The sequence below is a fragment of the Clarias gariepinus genome, chromosome 28 (assembly GCF_024256425.1).
Source record: "Clarias gariepinus isolate MV-2021 ecotype Netherlands chromosome 28, CGAR_prim_01v2, whole genome shotgun sequence".
Classification (NCBI taxonomy): domain Eukaryota; kingdom Metazoa; phylum Chordata; class Actinopteri; order Siluriformes; family Clariidae; genus Clarias; species Clarias gariepinus.
This window is the reverse complement of record NC_071127.1, coordinates 11179858-11205457: the sequence shown is the minus strand read 5'-3', so window position 1 is coordinate 11205457 and position 25600 is coordinate 11179858. Positions and strand designations below refer to the sequence as shown.

The 25600-nt window shown below is 38.0% G+C and overlaps 1 protein-coding gene across 1 annotated transcript in view; it reads right to left on the bottom strand.

Annotated features, from left to right (window-relative positions):
- Nucleotides 1–400: 400 nt before the first annotated feature.
- The window catches only part of necab1 (N-terminal EF-hand calcium binding protein 1), a 37965-nt gene continuing 12765 nt past the window's right edge, over nt 401–25600 (bottom strand). Inside the window, exons 6-13 of the mRNA XM_053490118.1 lie at nt 21024–21164; nt 12680–12797; nt 10467–10543; nt 9126–9179; nt 4457–4569; nt 1652–1729; nt 1452–1543; nt 401–1348 (exon numbers count right to left, since the gene is read on the bottom strand). Of these exons, the coding sequence (XP_053346093.1) occupies nt 1320–1348; nt 1452–1543; nt 1652–1729; nt 4457–4569; nt 9126–9179; nt 10467–10543; nt 12680–12797; nt 21024–21164 (702 nt within the window). The 3' untranslated portion in view covers nt 401–1319. The remainder of the gene's footprint in view (nt 1349–1451; nt 1544–1651; nt 1730–4456; nt 4570–9125; nt 9180–10466; nt 10544–12679; nt 12798–21023; nt 21165–25600) is intronic.

The window sequence follows — 25600 nt, the reverse complement described above, 5'->3', positions numbered from 1 at the left end:
CGAGGCGGGGCACACCCTGGATGAAGTGCACACTCATCACAGGGCAAAATGCACACACTCACTCATTTATTCATACATTATGGGCAAATTGGAAAACCAGTCAGCCTACACCACATGTCTCCATGGTGCCTGGTTGGACTACAGAGTTTCCTAGGGTTCCTGTGGAGGCCTTTGGTGACCACTGTATTTATTTCCAATTTTTACAACTGTGGTAGGACCTCCAGTCAACATTCAAGCACACATAACTTTACATCGGGCAATTTGGAAACGCCAATTAGCCTAATCAACATGTCTTTGGACAACTGTGGGAGGAAACCAGAGTACCCAGAAAAAAACCACCAAGTACAGGGAGAACATGCAAACTTCATGCATGTAAAAAAAAAAAAAAAAAAAAGCCACAAGATAAAACAAACCTGTATATGAGATCACGACCGTGATTGACTTACTCTGTGATTGAGAGATAAGGGTGACGCCATTCCGCCCATTCAGGCAGCATAGGCACTTATTTTGTGCACTAATTGGGCTACGTATAATGATCTGCAGAAAAGGTCAGTGAAGACATACTTATGATTCCTTTTTATTTAGCAGCCCTTATCGTTTTTAATCACATTTCATTAGCTTCCAACTGCTATGGGGAGAAACAGTAGAAAACTGGATTAACCAATTGGGATCACGTGTTTTTCCAGTTCCTCTTTGAAAGCCATCAAGCTGATGAAGTACTGAAGGTGAACCACAGGGGAAGAAAAACAAGTATAGATCTGGTTTCTGTAAGGAAAGATCTTACCCTATTAAATGTCAGGTTAATTATTTTAGGTGAAGCTGTCATAAAGGTATTTTATTTAACAGTATTAACATGGCAGGATTAGTTTTGTGCCTTAAATACGTAAATGACATGTTCAAAATAGCACCACATCTACTGCTGTCTGACATCCACTCATAACACATAAGCGAATCGAATCACGTCTATCAATTTAATTGTATAAAAACTGCAGTGATTTAATTTCCACATTCATCTCTGTAATTAATTCCTGACTGCAGCAAGTAATGAATCGAACATAAATCTCGCACACACTTTTCCCACGTGTAAAAATACAGTGGATGGAGTACCATCGATTTTGGTGACTGGGCCTACGCTTGCCTTAGAAATCTACAGTAGGAACATACATAGTTTAATGCACTAAAGATGAGGGAGTATGAATATCCAATGATTTTTCACCACAGTTTTACAGGAAGTGTTAACACAACACTGCTCCATCAGAGGACAGAGACATAGTAATACAAACTCTGTTGCTGTTTGATGGTTGTTAATTATTGCGGTTTTAATTGTTGTTCAGGACCCACCACGATGCTGCGGAAGGATAGAACAGAAATAATCAGAACGATCAGACTTGTCAATTATACTGATATCATCTTGTTGTGTCGCAGCACAGTGCCAAGTGCGCTCACTATACCTGGTACCAGCATCGTCGTCGTTATCTCTGGCGTCTCCAAGAAATCCACATTGGACCTCTGGAACGTTTTGCTGTAGTTTGTCTGCAGATGACTAAACACAGAATAAGCGACACTAAAGCTCTGGAAAGTGATCACGTCTGTTTTCTGCTTAAACACTAAAAGTTCAATAAGGAGCTGGTTGGAGTAAATTAAGACTTACTTCTTCCACAAACTGGTGTGCTCCCAAAACTCATAGATTATGAAGCGAGACTCGTTAGCAATCCGCTGCACTGCAACACTGTCGACAAATAAACAATCATTAACTGTTTGTGTTGTGAATGATTATAGATTCCAGCCTTTTATTTGAAGCTCATGTAGATAATATTACCAGGATAGCATTCTTTCACCTCAGAAATATTGCCAAGATAAGAAATATATTGTCGCTAAACGATGCAGAAAAACTAGTTCATGCTTTTATCACCTCTAGGTTGGACTATTGTAATGCCTTACTGTCTGGTTGTTCAGCTAGATGCATAAACAAGCTTCAATTAGTCCAGAATGCAGCAGCAAGAGTCCTCACCAGAACCAGAAGATATGAGCACATCACCCCTATCTTACAATATCTTCACTGCATTGGCTCCCTGTGAAATTTCGCATTGATTTTAAAATGTTACTCTTGACATATAAAGCATTAAATGGTCTCGCGCCGCAGTACAGTACCTGAGCGAACTGCTAGTGTCTTACGATCCGCCACGCCTACTTCGATCAAAGGATGCAGGCTGCTTGTCAGTACCGCGTATTATGAAAACTACAGCTGGGGGCAGAGCTTTTTCTTACAAAACCCCCAAATTATGGAATAGTTTTCCAATTAGTGTTCGCGTGTCAAACACAGTCTCAGTGTTTAAGTCCAGGCTAAAAACCTATTTATTTAGCCAAGCATTTTTATAAATAGATTTGCCATAGGTAAAGGAGCAGATCTGGGGGACTCATGGACGTAGAGTATTATGGTGAACTGGTATGTTTGGATGCTGTCTTCCTCACTCTCATTGATCACTCAGGTTTGCTGACGGTGAGGTGATTGTTTGCTTTACATGTCAGGGAGCCCTCATGTTTGTGTTTCCATCTGGCTCTCCCTTTTAGTTATGCTGTCATAGTTAGTCCTGCCGTAGTCTCTGCTTGCACTCTACAGTTAATATACATTCACATTATACATTGTGTGACTGTGACCATACCTAACTGCCATCTCTCCTCTTCTTCTCTTTCTCCCCCTCTTTCTCTTTCCTCTCTCCTCCTGTCTCTCCCTTTCACTCTTTCTCTCTCTCTGTCGAGCTACACATGTCGTTCCTGAGCTGCCAGTGATCCAGACTCCCTCTGCCCTCCGGACCTGTCTGACCCATTCTGGTGCCCCGCTTCTGGCTGAAGATCTCGACACATGGATGCCCCGTGTGTCTCTCTGGGATGCTTCTGGTGTCTGGGGATGATTCTCTCTACCTAGAAGATGGTTCTGGCCTTGACTGGTGTTGGCAACTGTTTCTCTGGGGACTTGACAGTTCGATAGTTCAGGACTGGAACTTCCTACAAGTCTACCTGGGTCTTCAATAACTACCTGGACTCCATATTAACATCAATTAACATCAGCTGTTATAGCTGAACTGCCTGCCACCCTACACACTGTATAAATGCAGATCATTTACTGCTTTCTGTTTCACCCAAATGAGGATGGGTTCCCTGTTGAGTCTGGTTCCTCTCAAGGTTTCTTCCTATTACCATCTCAGGGTGTTTTTCCTTGCCACTGTCGCCCTCGGCTTGCTCACCAGGGACAAACTGACCATTTTGATTCATACACATTCACATTTCATACACAATTCTTTTGATTGTGTAAAGCTGCTTTGCGGCAATGATGGCTCTCATGCAGACCATCCCAGGAGATTAAGACTAAAATGTACCTCTGCTGCAAAGAGGTTCATTTAGAGTCACCAGCCTCAAAAATCACCAATTAACAAACAGCACTTAGATTAGAGCTGTAAGCAGACACATCTCAATATCAACTGTTCAAAAGAGATTATTTTGGACACCTTCAGAATTATTTTACAATGGAGAAAGAAATAAAAATCAGAAATAAAGACCATGAAATTAGAAAGTGTGACCGAACGTTTGACTGGAAGTATACCTTTATATAACTTTATTAAGGGGCAAACACCAAGCAGCCATAGCATTAGCACTGACTATCAATTATATACCACTGAAGTGGAGACAGGATCATAGGTACCCAAGGCTCACCCATGCCCGTGGGGACAAATTCAATCCTTCTGGTCTGATCTCACAGAAAATCCATCAGAACTCTCAGTGCACCACAGTCTGCGATACATTAGGCCCAGCTAGAAAAGAGTCCAAGGCTGCTGAACCGGCCCTCAAACTCCCAATCTAATTGCACACCAATGGGACAAACAAGTCTGACACACGTAGGTCCCACCCAATATCTTATAGCACCCAAAGGATCCACTGCCAACGTCCTGGTGCCAGGCAGCACAGCACACCCCCAGTGGTCTTATGGAGTCATGGCCCGAGGAACCCAACCTGCCCCAATGACAAAACCCAAGCCAATCCAAGTGGTTATAATGTTTTTAATGTTAAAGCTGATTAGTGTAAGACACAGTACATTTTAAAATGTATATTAAATTTTAATTGAGTAATTCTGAATTCTTTTGAGGTCACTGTATGTGGTAGGAAAACATCTCTATACTATCTATAAAATTCATTTTAAGCTTTGGAGCCCGATCTGGGACAAAAATAACAAGAAGAAACATACTTCTCTGTATTACTCTTAAATTATGTCAAAACATGGTAAAACTTTCAGATAAGAATACCTACAAAGCCCCATGAGGACAGGCAAACCACGTTTTAGAGTGCTGCACGTCTCTTTTATCTTGTCCCAGTTTTCTCACTATGCTGTAACTGCCACGTGAACTTTCATATTTTAAGCATTAAAATACGACACAGGGCGGAGATGGAGGTGTGTACTCACTGGAGGCTGCCTGTCTGGATGCTGGCACAATCAACGTACTGCCGCAGAGCCAAGCGGAACTCCTCCAGCTCATCGGGCATCACGGACAGCTGCCTCTGCACTATCAGAATGTGCTAAAAAGAGAACACACACATCTGTATACAAGAGCTGACATGTAATAAATGCAGTTCAGCACTGTATAACATGTTTAAATAGATTTTAAAGAATTAGGCATAACAAGGGCGGTACAGTGGTGTAGTGGTTAGCACTGTTGCATTGCACCTCCAAGGTCCAGGTTTGATTCCTGGCCAGGTTCGATTCCCGACTCTGTTTGTATGTTCTCCCCGTGCTAAAAATTATTCATTACAGTACATATATTATTTGCAATTTATTATGTGAAAAGTACTTAAACATATATTTTTCAGTCAATCCATCCAGGAATTATAAGTATATGTAGTCTTATTTGTTATAACATTTATTGAATACACTACATTGCCAAATGTATTTGCTCGCCTGCCTTCACATACATATGAACTTGAGTAACATCCCATTCTTAATCCATAGGGTTTAATATGATGTTGGGTCACCCATTGCAGCTATAACAGCTTATACTCATCTGGGAAGGCTTTCCACAAGGTTTAGGATTGTGTTTTTGTGAATCTTTGACCATTCTTCTAGAAGCGCATTTGTAAGGTCAGACATTGATGTTGGACAAGAAGGCCTGGCTCGCCGTCTCCGCTCTGATTCATCACAAAGGTTTTCTATCGCATTAAGGTGCAGGCCAGTCAAGTTCAAACACATCAAACTCACTAATCCATGTCTTTATGGACCTTGCTTTGTGCACTGGTGCGCAGTCGTGTTGGAACAAGAAGAAGCCGTCCCCAAACTGTTCTCACAAAGGTGGGAGCATAAAATTGTCCAAAATGTCTTGTTGTGCTGAAGCATTAAGTGTTCCTTTCACTGGAAGTAAGGGGCACTTCCTGAAAAACAACCCCACACCAGCATGACTGCGCACCAGTGCACAGGTTATATTGTTATTCTCTGTTATCATAATTTTGAAGCATGAATAAACCACTCATTGTAGTGTGTACGGTAACTGGAAACGTGTTATACAGTGCAAGAAGTAAGTGGAAGAAGTTTAAAACCACCAGGGCTCTTCCTAGAGCTGGCCAGCTATCCAAACTGAGCGATCGGGGGGAAAGGGCCTTAGTCAGGGAGGTGACCAAGAACCTTTTGGCAAACTCCAGGCGGGCTTCAATGTGCCTTTTACTAAGGAGTGGCTTCCGTCTGGCCACTCTACTTTGAAATTTGCAAAAATCTCAAGTAAACTTTTTTCATGTTGTCATTATGGAGTGTTGTGTGTAGAATTCTGAGAGAAAAATAATAATTTAATCCATTTTAGAATAAGGCTGTGACATAACAAAATGTGGAAAAAGTGATGCACTGTGAATACTCTCCGGATGCACTATATATATATAGACTCAGGAATGAAAAAGAAAACCATAAATGTCATGTTTAAATTGAACTGAAACAGTATCATTTTGTTTAATCCTAAGAGAATGACTTGTCAATAATACGCGTAGAGCTAAATAGTGAAGACGGCTAGACGTTTGGAAACAAAATGCGACTTGGACAAGTGTTGCCAGATCAATATTCATTTTCTGAGTTGATTTGATGGGAATAGATGACATCCATTGATGGATATTGAACTTACAGGACCTGGAGGGATGAAACAGACATACAGTGTAGTGACAGCAGACAGGATAAAGAATGAGCACAACCAGCAAGAAGGATGAAGGTCACATATCATCCTTACATACTCAAATTAAAAATAAAAGATTCTTTCATACCGTGCGACATCTAATACCATAACATTCTATGGGAAAAAAAGGGGGGTCATATATGCCGAAGTATGGTATGGTATTAGATGTTGCAAAATAGAAGGAGAAATAAGGCAGGTTTTATTAGACAAACACGTTAATCAATACTCTAGTTATGAACCTAGACCTATGGAGTTACACTCCTCTTAATTGCACTCATTAGAATATAAAAGCAGGTAGTCCGTAAAGGCAAAAAAAAAAAAAAAAAAAACAAGGTCTTTGATATATCTAATGTGTTTTGTCCTTTAATCATCATCATTTGTGTTGTGTGTACCACTAATACTAATTAACCTATAATCAAAATACACTACTCAGGTCTTCAAAAACACATCAATGTTTAAAACATCATGACTGCTGATCTTATATACGATTTTCTTTCTCTTACAGTGTGGAATGCACTCTGCATACTGTTAATAAGGCACCTGTGAGCTTCAGATAGCCAATTAAAGGGAGAAAGGCAGAAAAAGCAACAGTGATGTGCACAGTGCTCAGCAGTGTGTATATATAGCACACATTTACAGAAGGGTGACAAATTAAATGGGAAAACGTGTGGCTCTTTTGATGTCGGGTGTCATTTTGCTGCCAGGTTTGGCTCCTTTGGTCCCCGTCTTCTGACTGATCACCTTTATCCCATGATGAAACCTTTCTCTTCTGTTGGAAGTGATCTCTTTTTCTATGATCACATCCCTATCCAGAGAGTATAGAGTCTTAGTAATGGCTGGTGTTGCATAGAGAGTTCTGTCACTTTCTGATAGGCAGATCAGAACTTGAATAACCCAAACAGAAAATGATAGTCGTCTCCCAGGGGTCTCACCTCACCGTGAGCTCTGGAGTGGTGCCATCTTTCATAAAATCTCCTCTAGTTGCAACCCTGACCATATGCACTGCCCTTTACTAAAGCCATTTCGCAATCCTTGTCAGGTTCTATAATCATTATATGTTCACCTATGGCAGCTCTTACACCATAATAAATAAAAATGTTTGGTTTTTTTTTTTACATGAAATCACTCCTGACATTTTTAAAGAATAAAATACAAACATGTCAAACAGTTCTCATACACCCACAGGTATGTAGATCAATAAGACATTCCGTGCACTTGTAACACCAAAATACACACTATTCTGTCTTACAGATGGAAATCTTAAAAAATAAACAAGATCTCGTAGATTTTTTTTTATTATTCATTACCCGCGGATGCTTCGTCATACGGAGACATTTTAGTCATCCTGATGTTTATTCAATAGCCAGAAGGCATTGCTATTTTTCTGGGTGCTGAAACACCCACACAAACACAATATGAGGTGTGTGATTTCTAAAAAAAAAATTCCATCAGACATACTGTGTATGCACGTAGACGCACAGAGAGGGAAAACATTCACAGGTTACAACACAGTCTGTTTTAATCACTGACGATTTATGACACGAGGCAATTAAGCCTTGCTTGGAGAATAGCATTTTATGAAGCATAAAGGATTGATCTGTTTATCCTCACGTAAGCACACACACTTACACACAATTATTTATTTGGTGAGTTTTCTTCCTCTTAATGGGTTTGCTAAATATACAATGTCATCAATGTCTAAACATGAAAGTAATTTGGTTGTAAAAAATAAAAAAGATACTCATATAAATCTTAATTTCTCCTGCGAGAAAAAAAAACTTTTAAAATAGATGTGATGGCATATTAAATGGGCTTGTGTTATTTTTATTTTATATTTTTATAATCCAAGCCTGAAACATTTAGTTAGCATTTAGTATATACAGAGTCAGGCAAAAAAATGTATAGACACTTCAGAAAAAGAAAAATAGTATTATGTAAATTATGAATAGAATATTAATAATATCATATTATTGTCATAATATTATCAGATATATTAATTTACTGTATAATGATTAGCAGTAAATACGTGTATAAGGCTGACTCTCTATATATAAATTATGTGGAAAACTCAGAATGTTTTGAAAGATGAGCAAAATTTAAAAAAATAAATTTTAACTTAATAAACGAGCTAGGTCTCGATATACAAGTACTGTAGTACGCATTTTACTGCCTAGCGTCACGTAATCACAACTGAGCCAAAGTTTTTCTCTCTGGCACACGCGTCTCTCATGCTCAGTCTCAGTGCGTGTGCTTAACTCGTATAGTCAACATCCGTGTGTTTGTGTACTGTTTGTTATAATTTTTATATTGTGACCACGTGTGCTTGCACATAAAGTAAAAGCAAGTGTCTTTAGAGAGGTGTGCATGCACATACTGTACACACGTGCATGCAAACACACACAAACTAACAGAAACACTGCTCTGTGCAGGTTAATTTGTTTTATTTTTACTTTACATTTTGTATAAATTACTTATTGACAGCAAAGCTATAGCTACAGGCTGCTGCCGTGCTTCCTTACACCTCTACATGCCTGGCTAACTGTTTCTGTGTATACGTGCCAGAGCAAAAGCATATTTAGTGTGATGTTTGTAGATAAACACCATGATCACATTCTCACACATTCTGCTGCTCAGCACATATCTTCACAGGGGGGCCAAGTACTGCTCAGGCCTATTTTTATTGCTCTCTCTTATACACACATACAGACAGAGAGAGATATAATAGTCTCTCAATGCTGCCATATGAGACTGGGACAAAATAGTTTCTGAACAGTAGAAATGACAAATGAAAGCGGAAAAGCAACAGAGAAAGAGAGATGAAAAACAGAAAAACTTGAGAGCTGCTCAGTTTCCTAGACAACAGCATGGAGAGACTGTAGTAGTGGTTGTGATTACTGAGGGAGCAGAGAGAAGCTGTAAATGAGGTACCGATTTGGTGGAGCTTTCTGAGACCTCCTCTTCTACCGGCTCCAGACGAAGCTCCTAACCCGAGAAAAAAATAGATAAGTGCAATTACCGCAACCATCAAACCTTCACTCAGTGATTTACAGTGATCTGCCTGGTGGGAAAAAAATGAAAAGGGTCAAATTAAAAAGCAAATTGGTGAGAGGATGAAGATGAAGAGGAAGACAGTGGAGAAAGAAGACAAGGAGAAAGAGGATATAGGAAACGAAGAGAGACTAGGGACAAAGACAGACAATGAAAAAGAATTAGAGTGAGGAAAAGCATGAAAGAGACATAGGGGGACAACAACAGAGTGAAGGAGAAAAAGGATGAAAGAAAACCAAAGAAAAAGCATGAAAAGTTGACCAAAGAAAGGAAAAAAGAGGATGGGAAAGATAAAGAGAGATAATTAAGTATGATGGACAGAGAGATTAGAAAGAAAGAAAGAAAGAAAGAAAGAAAGAAAGAAAGAAAGAAAGAAAGAAAGAAAGAAAGAAAGAAAGAAAGAAAGAAAGAAAGAAAGAAAGAAAGAAAGAAAGAAAGAAAGAAAGAAAGAAAGAAAGAAAGAAAGAAAGAAAGAAAGAAAGAAAGAAAGAAAGAAAGAAAGAAAGAAAGAAAGAAAGAAAGAAAGAAAGAAAGAAAGAAAGAAAGAAAGAAAGAAAGAAAGAAGTGAGGGGATAAAATAAGTGAAAAAATAAATAATCAACCATAAAATGAAAGAAAGAGAGTGACAGAGAAAGAGACAGAGGAAAGGGAAGACAATAATGGAGGATGGAAAAAGAACAGACTAAGAAAAATACGGACAATGAAAGGGAAATGGAGAATAGAGAAGTACAAGAAAGAAAAAATATATATATAAATAAAAGGGGAGAATTAGAGATTAGGAACAGAAAGAAAGAAAGAAAATAATGAAGGAAATCATAGAAGAGAGGATGAAGGAAGAAGGAAAGTAAGGGGACATACGGTAGTAAGAAAGAGCAAACGCAACAAGTGAGAAGGAGGAAGAAATGGAAAGGTGGAAGGATGGAGAGAGATGATGAAGTAACGGAGGGAAAAAGCCATAGACAACCAAAATGAAACAGCAGGGAACAAAAGGTGTGAAAAAGAGTCTGAGGGAAAAGACTCAATAAAAGTGGGAGAGAGGGGGAAAAAAGGCAGAAAGACAATGAGGCAACAGGAGGAAAAACTATTAAAAGAAAAAAATGAATGAAGAAGAAGAGACCTTAATTATGTTGTTTATGGAATGAAGCATCAGCCAGTGCGTAATTACGCAGCCAATAAATCGACTCAAACTGCAGCCAGATTAGCTCACGCCTAAACTGTTACCTTCTTCTCGAGCCGATCGATCAGCTTCTGCAGTCTGTTTATCTGGGTCATCCACTGACTGTCCTCCTCATACAAACCTGGACAAAAAAGATTCACAAACAAACTTAAAAAAAAAAACCTGTACTTGCAATACAGAACAGATTTTAAGTGTCAGGGCATATCTTGTCTAGGACTTAGTGTTCTCTAAAACTTTTCATGATCTCATAAAAAATTAAAGACATGAACCAATACAGCACCCCGTCTGGTGTGAGGGATACTAACTTAAATAAGAATTAAAACACTACACGGATTCTTTTCAGCACATCTCAATTTGCTTTATTCAACTCATAACACAATTTGCCAATGCTAACACATTTTAGTTAATGAATTACATTACATTTAATTACATTTTATTTTTGTGCAGCAGAGACTGTGTTTGTCTTTTTGTCCCTTCTGACTTGCCGTAGTTTTGCCTTTATTTCTAGAAGTTTCTTCAGGTCAGTTCAGAAGAAATCAGTTTAGCTGTCGTTTTCTTTCTCTTACCTTTTGTGAGTGCCTAAATAACATATCTGTGAATAAAAGTGATATTTGTTATATTTATTCATGATGTATGTTCATGTTGAAGCTGTTTTTTTTTTTGTTGTTGTTGTTTTTTTGTGAAATGTAAAATCAGTACAATGTTAGTTATGTTTGCACATTGCTAATTGCTAGTGAAAATGCATTCAGTTTATATTTTAGTCTCAACTGTTTAATTTTATGTAATTTGTGAATGTATTCATTTTGACTTAAAGAGGTACAGTTTTGTGTTTCAGTTTTACAGCATATTTCTTCAGTAAAAAAAAAAGTTGGAGAGAAAAAAAGGCATAAAGACAATGAGGCAACAGGAGGAAAAAATTTTTTTAAAAATAAAAAAATGAATGAAGATAGAGAGAAATGAGGAATTTATATTTTATATTAAGAGGAAGATAACGCTAAAAATGACAAAAAGAAAGAAAAAGTGTAAAGTGAAGTGCAAAGGGAAGAGATGCACATAGTTCACAGACCTTAATTATGTTGTTTATGGAGTGAAGCATCAGCCAGTGTGTTTTAGTAACAAATCTGTACAATGCAAATTGCTAGTGAAAATGCATTCAGTTTATATTTTTAGTTTCAACTATTTTATTTTATGTATTTTCCAAATGTATTTCTTTTGATAAATAAGGGTACAATTTTGTGTTTCAGTTTTACAGCATATTTCTTCAGTAAAGATTCTAATCTGAGAGACTTGATTGCCGGGTATTTATTGAAGGGACTTGTGAGCCAACTGTCAAGCTAAGATCTGCCTACTTCACTCCCTAGCGAGGACAGATTAATTTTATTGTAGAAAACCAGCACCAAATACAATTAATATCTTTGTTTTAGTTTATTGTGTATTTATTTATTTCAATTTATCTGCATAAAAACAGTAGGAATGTTGAATCACTAGAAACTACCCAATAACAAAAAACTACCCAATCCTGTCAACAGATCATAAGAAATAATTTATGGCTGATTGGGAAATAGTGATACCATAATATACCATAGCATTAATGAGGTACCTAAGACATTATTGTGGGACACCCGAGACCTTTACAGAGTACTGGAGTAGGCACTATGACACTTGTGCATATACTATGATAAAATGTCTTAAAGACTCCAAGGGTGCCATAAAAAAAGCATGACCTTAAAGCAGTCCTGCGGTGATATTTTTCCTATAGTCGAAAACTTATATCCCTCTTATTGTTACCATCACAGAAATCTTGAACAAATGATAAATAAATGTTTCCAGTGTTTTTTGTCTGGTTTGTGTGGCAAAAATAATCCATGTGTAAGATGCTATTATAAAAATAATAACATAAAACAACAGCAGAGCTTCAATACAAATATGTAACTTAGTTGCAGCCAAAACTACCATCAAAGTTGCAGTTGTAGAAAATTAATCAACACATTCTAACCGTTAATTTAGTGAATTTTATGTACTAGTACAATAAATGAAAGTCATACAATGTATATGCTGGGTTGCTGGGTTTTATTCAGCCTTAGTCACTTTTTATTAAAGCATCTGCCTAGTAAATATCTTTTTCACAGGTATTATATCAGTCAGCTTGTAAAAAGGTGCAACGGTCTATTAGATTAAAAAAAGAGTCTCCATATGAATTCCCGCTCGCTCCGAGCAGTGCATCTCTGCTGCGAGCGCAAGCTAAGAATACACACACCTGAATTGACGAGGCTAAGAAGTGGGTTGTTTGGAGACAAGCTGTTATTCCGTTGAAGTCTTCGATTGGATCGCCTTCCTGACCACTGAATCGACAGCACCTCGGGCTTCAGGGGTGCCTGCCTATAAATGACACCGCAAAAGCACACACACAATGTCGAAAGGTCACAGACATCCAGCTTTATCAAATAAAGCCCAGGGATAAAGCTCCTTTAAAAACAATGTTTATGTCAATGAATGATTGATTCTGACCAATAAAAATAAGGATTAAATGAAAAAAAATTCATATAAAGATGTTTAGATCTTGGGGGTATTTGAACATCCATGCATAAATACTGTACTAAATAAAATGCAAGGAATATATGCAAGGAATAAATCAAAACACTGTGTACTGTTATGAGAGAATGATGTAACACAGCAAAATTCACAGCTGCATTTTTTTTATCAAATAATGACATAGCAGACATTTATAGTTGTTAGTCTTTAGTCGAGGGGTCGCCACAGCGGACCATCTGGTTTACACACAACTTGGCACAGGGTTTACACTCCGGATGCCCTTCCTGAAACGCTCCCATTTTATCCAGGCTTGGGACTGGTGGCTGGGAATCTAACCCAGGTCTTCCACATTGCAGGTGAGAAACCACTACCACTGAGCCATCAGTGCCAAAGACGGAAATGCAGCCTTTCATGGCATTACGTCTATGGTATTAAGTAAGATTTATACCTGTTCCTAAGACTTTTTTGTCAGACTTAAGCCTTTTATAAACGATAAATGAAAAATTCCTTTAAAAAAAAACCATATCAAGGATCATCAATTGAAGTTGTTTTTTTTTTTTCACTTTTGTGACAGAACCAGACTCTCTCGCTCTCTCTCTCTCTCTCATTCTCTATACTGCTTATCTTGGGTAGCAGGACGCCTGGAGCCTATCCCAGGGGCACTAGGCAGGATACACTTTTGACAGGGTGCCAGACACACAGTATGTGCAATTTGGAAATGCCAGTTCATTTACTCTGCATGTCTTTAAACTATGGGAGGAAACCAGAGAACCTAGAGGAAACCCACCAAGCACAATAAGAAAATTCAAACTCCACATACACATACCCAATGGAGGTGTGAGGCAATAGTGCTAATCACTACGCCATCGTGCCACCAGATCATAACTCATATATTACTAATATTGTTTATGCACATTCCATTTGCATTAAAGTCAAACCTAATGCAAACACTACATTTATACAGAGCAGTTAGTTCTTGTGTATCTTGTGCTTCACTAAATAATGTATAAGTTGCCTTTTTCTTATACAGACATTATTCTAACACAGATTTCCTTTATTGTCTTATACCTAGCCCATGGCAAAGAATTGACACCAGCAGTTTGTTTTACAGCTAATTAAGCTCATTGTCATTCGCATATCTGTCACTCAGTCATCACATAGCTTTTCACCATCACTGTGCTCTCACGCTGCCACTTCCATGCCATAAGTGTTCCAAATCTCTATTTCTGGTTGGCATCAGACACGTAACAAAAACTGATTTTTAAAAATGTTGATATGAAGATTTTTTCATTGTATTCCAAAAAGCGTTTTGGGACACGTAAACAGTAAAATACAAAAATAAAGCACATTGTTGTTGTCAGTCTTTCAGCTGCTTCCTTCAATGGGTCACCACAGCGGACGTTCCGGTCCAACAGCAACAGCTTGGTACAGGTTTTGCGCCAGATGCCTAATCCTGACACAACCCTCTCATTTTATCCGGACCAACATTGGTCCAGTGGCTAAGATTCAAACCCGGGCCTTCCGTATGGCAGTTGAGAAGCTTACCACTGAGACACCAATGCCAAAAGCAAAGAATGTTAAAACCTGAAAATCCATAATGTCACCCTAAAATCCGACAATAGACAACGTCTTGCAGTTTATATGATATAGACTGTAGATGTGAAAGGACCAGCCTAGAGACCGAGACATTTTCTTGTACCTATTGTACCCAAAGAACCCATGCTAAATAAGACCGCAGGGAGCGAGCAGGAGTGTACCCTACATCTGTAGTAAACCCAAGGGCCCTAATTAAATATTTTGTCCTGAATGAGATAATACACTCTAAGCCAATGCAACTAAGCAAGAGAAGATGTGATGATCATTTAGACCACATAATATAATGTGTATAACTTGAGGCCTTTTTGAAGCTGCCTGATGTTTCCTGACACGTTGTGGGTTCTTATTAACCTCCTGGGTCACTGCGTCCTCATACTGTATGGAGACAATTACTTCATAAGCACTGTTATCATCATTATTTAACACTTTATTGCATCATTTAATGGTAGCAAAAGCGCTGTACATTAATTAGTACAAACATGTGGGTTTCCTGTTCAAAAAAATTGCTTAGATTTTTATACTTATCAGGTCCTAGGGTACTAATCCCAAATACTGTAAAAAAAAAAAAAAAAAGCTCAGGTCTTACGAGGTTAAAATGATATGAACTGTGGCACCTGAACGGTGCAAAAGAAAAGCATTTATACTGTAGTCAGGAGATACCTCTATCATCTGTATCCAAGATGAATCCAAGAAAGCAGAGTTTAGGAAATTTAAAGTTTAAATAAATAAATAAATAAAATTTGTCGGCACAGTGGCTTAGTGGTTAGCACTGTCGCCTTGCACCTTCAGGTCCTGGGTTCAATCCCTGCATCAGGTCTGCGTACATGAAGTTTGCATGTTCTCCCCATGCTTGGTGGGTTTCTTCAGGGTTCTCCGGTTTCCTCCCACAGTCCAAAGATATGCAAATTAGGTTCATTGTTGTTTTCAGATTGCCCATAGTGTGTGTGGAAACAGAAATAAATACAGTGGTTCCCATTGGCCTCAACGGTCCCTAGTTGGACTACAAAGGTTTCTGGATGGATGGATAAATAAATGGAAATAAAATAATTTAATCTAGTTGTATATTAGTTTCCTACAACAGAATGCCCTGTCCTGTTTTATTCCTTACTTATTTGTTCTTCAATTATAATATAAACCCAGCACAAGCGGTTAAGCTCTGTCCCTAGCATCACTTTTCCTTACAGCCATGAAGGTCTATAGTTTATTTTTCAATTAACAAAATAATAAATACACTTCTTGTTAACCATAAAACACATCTAAGAGTCACAGGAAAATGTTTCAACAACACAATATCAAGTTAAAAGCACACACTATTTAATAAAATAAAAAAAAGCTTACATGATGTGAGAATACGGGAATTAGACTGTATAAGAACTGACATAATTAATATGACTTTAATCATTAAAATAAGTCTATCCCAACAAAATACCACCACCAGTGCCAATTTTAAAATCCAGCAGAGCCTGAATAATTTCTCAGTGATGCATAGATAGCATCTATTTCGGTTATTTCTTATTAGTGTGTATTTTAGCACACCGCATTACACAAACCAACAGAGGAGAGCAGGTGTCAGGATTACGGCTCAGCTGTGTCCTCATTATGCTTGAAGAAGACACTGTTACACAATGAGGGGTCCTGAGGGGAGAACATCCCACATGGTTCAACATGTCTCATTTCAGAACCATAATCATCAGCGTGAGTAGTCAGGGTTCATGATGCTGTATAGAGGTGAAGTCGACTCGGTGTGAGCCAAAAATCACCCTAGCAAAAACAGTGAGGTGTTTACAGGGCTGGAAGTTTATGGTTAGAAATAGAAGGACTGTGCCAAGGCGAATGTGTTAAAGGTGCATGTTTACTTAAAGAAGAAGAGAAAGAAGCTGCCATAAAGTTCATATTTATGTTAACATTTTTGGATTGTCTAAAAAATAACTTCAGACTCTATCCAAAACAAATCTGTTGGCATATTTATGAATATTTATACACTCGCATATTTATACACCCATAGAACACGTCTTTATGCTAAAAATTTTATCCAGGGATAAAGCTCCTTTAAAAACAATGTCCACTATTCATGTATATATGTGTGTGTGTTGGTGTGTGTGTTGGTCAGATGAAAGCCGTGGAATGAGCGTACACTAAAAGAGTCTCTGTCCTGCAGCTCCCCTCCCGCGTTTCATCCTGCGGCTTTCAGGCACTGCTCAGAAATCCAGACTGAACACTTCAGACAGAATAGAAAATCAGTAAAGCTTTTTTTTTTTCTCTATTTGTAATAGCTATCGACCGTTTGAAACAAACCCGATCATCAAAACACAGGACGTGGTGGATATAACCAGCAGTGTTTTGTTACTGGAGGCGTTTTGGAAGAGTACGAAACACTGTATTAGAAATAAAACAAGACCAATTTTAGTCAAGCCTTTCAAATAAAGTTAAAGCCCCCCATGCTGTCTTGTTTGCCGTAGAGGCTGGAGTGATTTCTTTCTATCCCAGAATAAAGATATACAGATCATGTGGTGGAAAATATGTGTAAAGTGATTTCACTTGGTGAAACCTCATGTCCATTGAGGATCATTAATTTCAGCCTGTTTCACTGACACATCTATAACATATCATCAGGCCTGACTGAAGTGTAATATCACTCTCACTGATCGTCTATACTGTACCACTTAATCCTGTATACAGGGTCATGGGGGCCTGGAGCCTATCCCAGGTGACTGAGAGCACGAGGTGGGGAACATTGGGTGATGGATATATCCGGTTGGTGGGTTTCCTCCAGGTACTCCGGTTTTATTCCACAGTTCAAAGACATGCAGGTTAGCCTAATTGGCAACCTGACCCCTTACGTAACTGCCACAGAAACAACGGATATATTTCCATCACCCAATCTGCTGGATGGCACATGGACGGGCCAAAATTCCAAAAACAAGATGGATTCATTTTTTAATTCGTGATTTTTTTTGCATGCCTTTGGACGAAAGACAAATGCAAGCATTGCCTAGAAAATCAAAGTACAAATGACAAGAAGAGATGAACAGCAGAACCGTGGGCTGTGGTGTGGCTAAGCTGGCTAAACACAAGGACAGCTTTTCAGAATGCTATTCAGAAGAGAGGAATGGCAGGACTGGTGTTGCCTGGATCTGTCTTTATGTGAGTGTGTTTCTGTGTGTGAGTATAATAGTTTCATGCCTATGATGCTAAACTGGTTACTGACAGGTAGTAGTTTTCCTCCCACTTGACCCTAATCATAGCCAGCTGTTAGTGTGTATATGTAAGATTTGTGTAGCAATACGGAGTGATTCGCGGAAGTTTGATTTAAATGCAACATTTGGTCAGCGATGACTGAAGCAATCCTTATGAATCAGATCCACTCATTTAAGTGCATTTATCAGCGCTAAACTCAGAGGATATACGTACAGACATGCTGTATTAGATCATGTGGCAAAAATGGCAGAAGAATCCATTAACTGTCGCTGATTGTGCGCTGAGAAAAATCCATTCAAGAGTAAAGAGGAGAGGCAGATAAGAGAGAAACTGATTAGAGAGTCTGTGAATGTGCTCACAAAAGTGAGAGAAGCACAGCAGTTCAACCTCATTACTGCCCTCTGTGTCCTCTGAATGTTAACATGAGAGGCAATGAACAAAAAAAAAAAAAAAATCTAAACCTATATTTATTCCCAACAACTATCAATGATGAACAGGCAAGTGTGATACTTATTTTGCTGATGAAGTGACTGTTTTGCATGGACGATTTGTACTGAACGTTCATGCTAAGATGAGACAAATAATGACTGAAGGGTATATCAGACGCTATAAAGGTAGTAGAGATGTTCTCTTTTTCTCATTATATTTAAATTCCACCCATATAGACCATCCTTACCCATGTAGTTGTGTAGGTGTTGGAGAAAACTGTCTCGTTTTTTAGCAGTTCTCTCTAAAATTAGCTATTCCCCCAAGCAGCTGCAGCTTCCTCATGACTCACAAGAGATGTGAATTTTACCTCAGCGTCAGAACACATTATAGTAAGCTAATAAAACCTTATAATCAGCCATCCCACTCATCTCACCAGGGGGGATTGCAGTACATGTTCTGTACATATGATATACAGTGTGAAGAGTGGAAAATATCTCTAAATGAATCTAGACGTCTATTATAAGCTATTGAATGGATCGTCAAAATCTGATATGCACTAGAAAATCTTCTTCTTTGTCTTTCGGCTGTTCCCTTTCAGGGGTCGCCACAGCGAATCATCTGCCTCCATCTAACTCTATCCTCTGCATCCTCTTCTCTCACACCAACTAACTTCATGTCCTCTCTCATTACATCCATAAATCTCCTCTTTGGTCTTCCTCTAGACCTCCTGCCTGGCAGTTCCAACCTCAGCATCCTTCTACCGATATATTCACAATCTCTCCTCTGAACATGTCCAAACCACCTCAATCTGGCCTCCTCACATCAAAAGAGGTATCACATCAAGGAGTTTTTCCCTTTTTTTACTCATGGCACAGCCATATTCTGGGACACAAATTGTGAAAAAGTGGTTCTGGAAGCATGAGGAATCGTTTTCACACATTAATTAACCACCACATTGTTAGGTAGGGTAAGTCTTTTCAGACTTGTAATGCCCATGAAATCTATAAAATCACTTTAATGCATTTTGCTTTTGTTGATTTCATGCACACTGACAAAATATTGTTTGACCCAAAGATTTAAAGATTTTTCAATTGTTATTAACAGCTACCGGTAAATTCTGCTACAAGGTAAATGACAAACTTACATGGATACACTCATTGTAATACATTATACTTTGAGTTCAGGGCAGTGGTGGCTTAGTGTGTCAAGGCTCTGAATTACTGATCAGAAGGTCAGCGGTTCGAGCCCCAGCTCCGACGGGTTGGGCCCTTGAGCAAGGCCCTAAACCCTGTCTGCTCCAGGGGCGCCATAAAATGGCTGACCCTGCGCACTGACCCATGCCTACTAAGAAGAAGCTGGGATATGCAAAGAATAAAGAATTTTAAAATAAAATAAAGAATGCATTGCCTTTTAACATGAATAGTTACAAGAATTGAATAATATGTGAATAAGTGTAAATTGTTAGCATACTTATATATTAGTTTGGGTATGTATACATTGCTTGAGGATTACTAAAATAATATATTGTGGGTACTCTTACTTAGGTACAAAAAAATACAATTTTACTCAGTACATTTAAAATTTCATCATTAAAAAAACTCAATGCTCTTTCTCCTTCTCTCATCCAGCCAATGACCTTGGCACCATGCATCAGTATAATGCGCTCACACACATTCTATTAACATAACCAATGTAGAAAAAAAAAAAACTGTCAAAATCATGCAAAGTTATCATCTGTGACCTTCTCATGCTCCACAATGTGGTTAATGCTAGCCATGTGTGTATGAATATGGATTAGCTACCAGGCTGCAGTGTAGAACTTAAGAATGAGTGACTTTGACCCTACAATGAGGCATTTAAAAAAGAAGGTTGATGTATGTTTCGCCAATTTGTTTATTTTACCCGGATATATTCAACCGAGCTACTGTAGCCTTTTCTATTTTACTAATGCCAGCTTAGACGAGTACTGGTTCAAATTGGCAGCACGGGGCTTAGTGTTTAGCACTGTCGCCTTGCACCTCTAGGGTCTGGGGTTGATCCTCGCCTCAGGGTGTGTATGCATGGAGTTTGCATGTTCTCCCCTGTACTTGGTGGGTTTCTCTCCCGGGAACTCCAATTTCCTCCCACACTTCAAAGACATGCAGATTAGACTAATTGGGGTTTCCAAATTGCCCGTAGTGTGTGATTGTTGACTGGAAGTCCCACCACGGTCATAAAATAGATGGATGGATGATTCCAATTATGATAAATTGTCTATGCAGCTAATGGTGAATTCTTCCTGATGGTAAACAGTGTTTATATTATATGTACTGTAAGTCACGCAGATGCACAGCAAATGCTAAGTAACAATAGTTTCAAATAAACATCAAGTTGATCAGTTAAAAAAAATTTTACTTTTTACTGCTTAACATTTGTACATTTTGAGCTGAATACTTCCACTTTTACCTGTGCAAACATTATTTCATTATTTCTTTCTGTTTTTTCTCATATAGGTGTAATTCAATCACAGCCAAATATGTGTTAGAAATGAAGAAATGGTAATAGAAAAATCTTGTCCAATCCTGCTCAAGCTGAAGATGTACAGTATAAGGCTTTATTTGTGCCTTATTTTTTTTTTTAAAAAGTGATAATTGAAACGGTGGCGTGACGCTCAACTTCAAAGTCGATTATTTTTCAGTAGCACTCTAAGGTGTGTTGTCATGTTCTACATCACATCACCAACAACAACCCCCAAAGGTAAATGACTTTTCAACAGCTAGCCATCTGTCATGCGTTGCTTCTTTAACTTCTGTAAATTAGCTTGTTACACCACCCCTAATGCCGTAGTTGCTGTATGAATGTAACACCTGCCTTTCCTGCCGTGTCTGTTCAGCTGTGGTCTCCATGGCACACTCCAGTGAGCTCTGAAGAGACTGCAGCTGGCTCGTTGTCTCCTTCAGCAGAAAGCGAGTCACAAACTGCTCCAGGTGTGTGGCCTCCTGGTAATCCTGCATGTCAGAGGAGGGAAGTTCATATAGTTTGTGACTCCAATGTTCTGTCGATTACAAAATGGAAGGCAAGGGGGTTGAAAAAACCTATACGATGATTTATTACTTATGTCAAATTCATTTTTTTAAGTTTACTTTCTTACGACAATTAGGCACTGTTAACCACTCAACAACTGTGCCATCTATACCAGGTGTGGCTCATTTTCTTTACAGAATTGATAAAATACAAATTCTTTGTCTATTATATAATAAAAAATAAAAAAAACTAAAATTAAATCATATTTTTCAAGAAAATGGAAATGTTTGGAATTATGTCAGCTTTAATTATTATAGCTGTACCTTCATTACCAAGTTCAAAAATTACACCAGAGCTATGGAACAACAACAATAAAATATCCAACCAGACACCACTCTACATACCAGACTCAACTCCGCTCACTTTCTAAAACAGGGATGAAGTGACTTTCTCTATTTTTACTTTAATGCTAAATATATATTTAGAGCATTGAACACTGCTCTGCAGAATAAAACTTCAGAAAATGCATTATAACCAGAATGCATCTAGTCGGAATTAGCACAGACACCACCTGGTGCCAAGGCTCAGAGCCCCATGTGGATATTTTAATCAGGTATCTGATTGTGGAGGGGGAGGCTGTGTGCTCACCAAGGTCAGGCTTCAGGTCTTTCAATTAATAGATATGCCAGATCAAGACTGTGTCAAGAAGTGAACGCTTGAAAAACAATGAGCTGTCTCTTAATCAGTTTTCATTGGGATTTGTCTCATGCTCAATATGCTTCAAAGGCAGGCTCTAAGGCTTTGTGTTATATGCAGGTTGGGTTATCTTGAGAAGCACTTGTGTATTAACATCTGCCAAAAATACATACATTAGAATAAACACGTAAATTGAATGTGAAATTATCGCTATCTTTTCTGGGAAAATTTGAAATCGTATCACATTTTTTGAGAGGAGATGCTGGATTTTCTCTCAGGGGGCCTAATTTGACTGCACCTGACAGCCATGCGAACAGGCTTTTGTTTGGGTTCCATTCATTCGGTGCGAACTAGCTGGACTACAGGTGCTGATTTTGGAACGTTACATTGACATACAAATGTCAATTCAGCAGATTTAGTAAGTGGAATGAAATGTTGCCTTCATTTGAGTGGCAGCCGGTAGTTAAAGAAGAATGCTACTTAAACATGTAATTATTTAACATAATAATTATTGGTTTTAATAATGAAATAAAGTCATTCAGTCACAATATTCTGCTGTATTTCCTAATATAATTTATTTATAATTTGTGTTTGTGTACGCGTGTACACTTATGTACAGTGTAAATTTTTTGAAAAGCGTGTGATTTGAGGCTGAGCTCTAATTAGATTTTTTCAAATTATCCTTGTGGTGCAGCACTGTGCGCAACCAACCCTCCCACTTTTGTTCTTAGCAAATCAATATTGTTTTTTTAAATATTTAGGCTCATGTGATTGGACCATTCTCAACGAGTCTTATTAACGGTCAGCAGATGGTTGAATATATCAACCAGAACCAGGGCAGAATGTATCGAATAGAGATTGACGTGAAAACCAGATAAATATGAGAGAAAACTCTGTAATTTCTTTGCTAAAATATCCCTTCGCAAGACAATCAGATGAAGAGAGAATAAAAGTTAAAGAGCTTGGACCAGATAGACCTGATCTTCTAATTCAGCAGCAGTCAAGTGATCGTGGCCGAGCTTACACTCAGTGCTCTTCCAGCACTTCGTATGGCTATTTACAGGCGATTATTAATTATTGATGATTTTAATTTTGTTTGCACCCCCCCCCCCAAAAGAAATTTGCACCAGCCACCACTGTTTGAGTCAATTAATCAATGAGCAGACTTTGCTAAAGAGTAAAGGAAGTGTTTGTTGCAAACTTTGACTCTGAACAATGTAAAAATATTTTTTGGAGCGGAGATTTAAGAAACAAAATCAGTATACACAAACATAAAAACAGAGTTTGGTCCCAAACAATCACATTCTGTCGGTAATAGAACTCTTGTATAAAAGCAATATTTCACTTGTTTTTGTGGGGTTGTTAAAGGATATCCCCACACTACTGTACATCCCTAATAATTCTAGGTAATATTATTTGGGATTAGTCCTATATGAATATGAAAGACAGTATAAACAGTATGAACTTTATGAAATAATAAATTGTGATAAATTGAAGGTGATGGGGCGAGGCTGCAGGGGGTAATGGCGACCCAACCTTCCAAATCAAACGCACCAAAAAAGTAAAAGTGTGTAACAAAAGCAACATAAAAAGATTTATGACAAATCAAAAGAGAAAAGTTACAACTAAAACATACTGTATCACTGTAAATTTAATATATTCTGCTAGTTTTTACCAATTTAATTCAATTAGAATGATTAAAAAAGTTTGATATCATTGTTTATACCAAAGCCTAAGGGAATAAAAATTATTATAAAATGTTTTCATAAATAACGATAACACAAAAAAGTCACACAGGTAGCGCAGGTGAATTTGAATCATAATTTAGGTATGTTTTTAATTCGTTTGACATCTGTCATTGTTGAAGATTATGTAAAATTGTAAAAGTACAAAACATTTTTGTGTATGTTAAAACATTTTACAATTTGTCCAAAACAAAAGTGTTATTTTTATTATCACTTTCACACATTCCCACCTGACTTATAGAATGAACTTTATACATAATGCTGATGTTACTATGTACATGCTGTATATGATAAACCTAAAACTGAAAGACATATCTAAATTTTCCAAGAAACTATCAGTAAAATGGCACCCAAATGTTTCCTAATATTAATGTTAATGTATGACACTGGCAGCATGTAATCAAATTTTCATTCTACTTTTTTTTTCAAATACCAGAGACAATTGAGACAGTCGTTCGCCCTCCTGCATGTTTTGAGAGGAGAGATCAAAGCAGAATAAATGGGATTTGTAAAGACACAGACAGAGAGATGACCTTTAAGAGGCCAGCTGTGAGTCCCGGCAGCCCAGACCTCTATCACCTGCAGACATTTTTGTCAACAGAACGCATCATTCCTCCCATAGCTCTGGGTTAGACCAGAGTCTTCCACAAAGCAGCTTTGACTCAAAATGCATTGTTGTAAATCATTATGTATGTTATATTTAGCTTTGCTTGGACTTTAAGGTTAGCTCTGGGAATTAATGACACCCTTTGTAAAAATGCAGAATAAATACTACACACAGTAAATTTTGTTAAAAATGGTAATTCTCTTAAAGATATAGCATTTATAATAGATTATTTGGGAGTGAACCCTATTTCACACCAATAGTTCATATGCTCTTGAGAACACTGTTTGGAAATGCAAATAAGCCTAATTTGCATGTTTTTGGACTGTGGGAGGAAACCAGGAGTGCCCAGAGAAAACCCACCAAACCTGGAGATAACATACAAACTCCCTGCACACATACCTGAGGCTGGAATCGAACCCGGACCCTTGAGGTGGAAGAAGACAGTGCTAATCACCAAGCAACCATGCTGCCTTCAAATCAAAACAAATATTGACAGTTGTCTGCAAGATTATCATCGACACCCTACACAGGGAGGAGCTGGCTGTTCACAGAATGCTGTATTGAAGCTGTATTCATAGAAAGTTGACTGGAAGGGAAAAGGGTGTTAGGATAACATCCCCAAGCAAAAGGCATGTCTACAACCTTACTAAGATTATCAAGCAACACCAATTTAAGAACTTGAGAAAGCTTCACAAGGAGTGATGTGAGGCTGGAGTCAGTGCATCAAGAGCCACCACACACACATGTCTTCAAGAAATAGACTACAGATATTGCATTCCTAGTATCAAACCACTCCTCATGTCAGAAGCATCTTATGTAGAATAAGAATGATAAGTAAATGTTTCATTTCATTTGGAAATCAAGACACCAGAGTCTGGAGGAAGAGGCGGGAAGGCACAGAATCCAAGTTGCTTGATGAAATACAGTGTGAAGTTTCCACAGTCTTTTCCAAAGTTAAAATCTTGTCATCATGCTAAACGAGCCAAGTATTGAGTGCATAAATGAACATGATTTTATGAAGTTATACATTTCTGTATTGCAAATCCTTTTCTGATTGATCTTAGGAAAAATTCTGAAAAAACATTTTGATATACTAGCCTTTTTTGTGTTTTTTTTTATCTTCCCCATGATTGTGGTTGCCTGTACCGAACTAGACTAGAAGTGTGCCGAACTTGTACTGTATGAAATGTATTTTTTTCATGAGCTGTAAACTATAATCATTGAATTTAAAGCAAATGGATACTGATGGAGAAGTACAGAGAAGGTAATAGAAAGTTGCATTTTGGTTTTGTAGATCTCAAGAAAGCGTACAACAGGGTGACGAAAGAGGAGCTGTGGTGTTGTATGAGGAAGTCTGGAGTGGCAGAGAAGT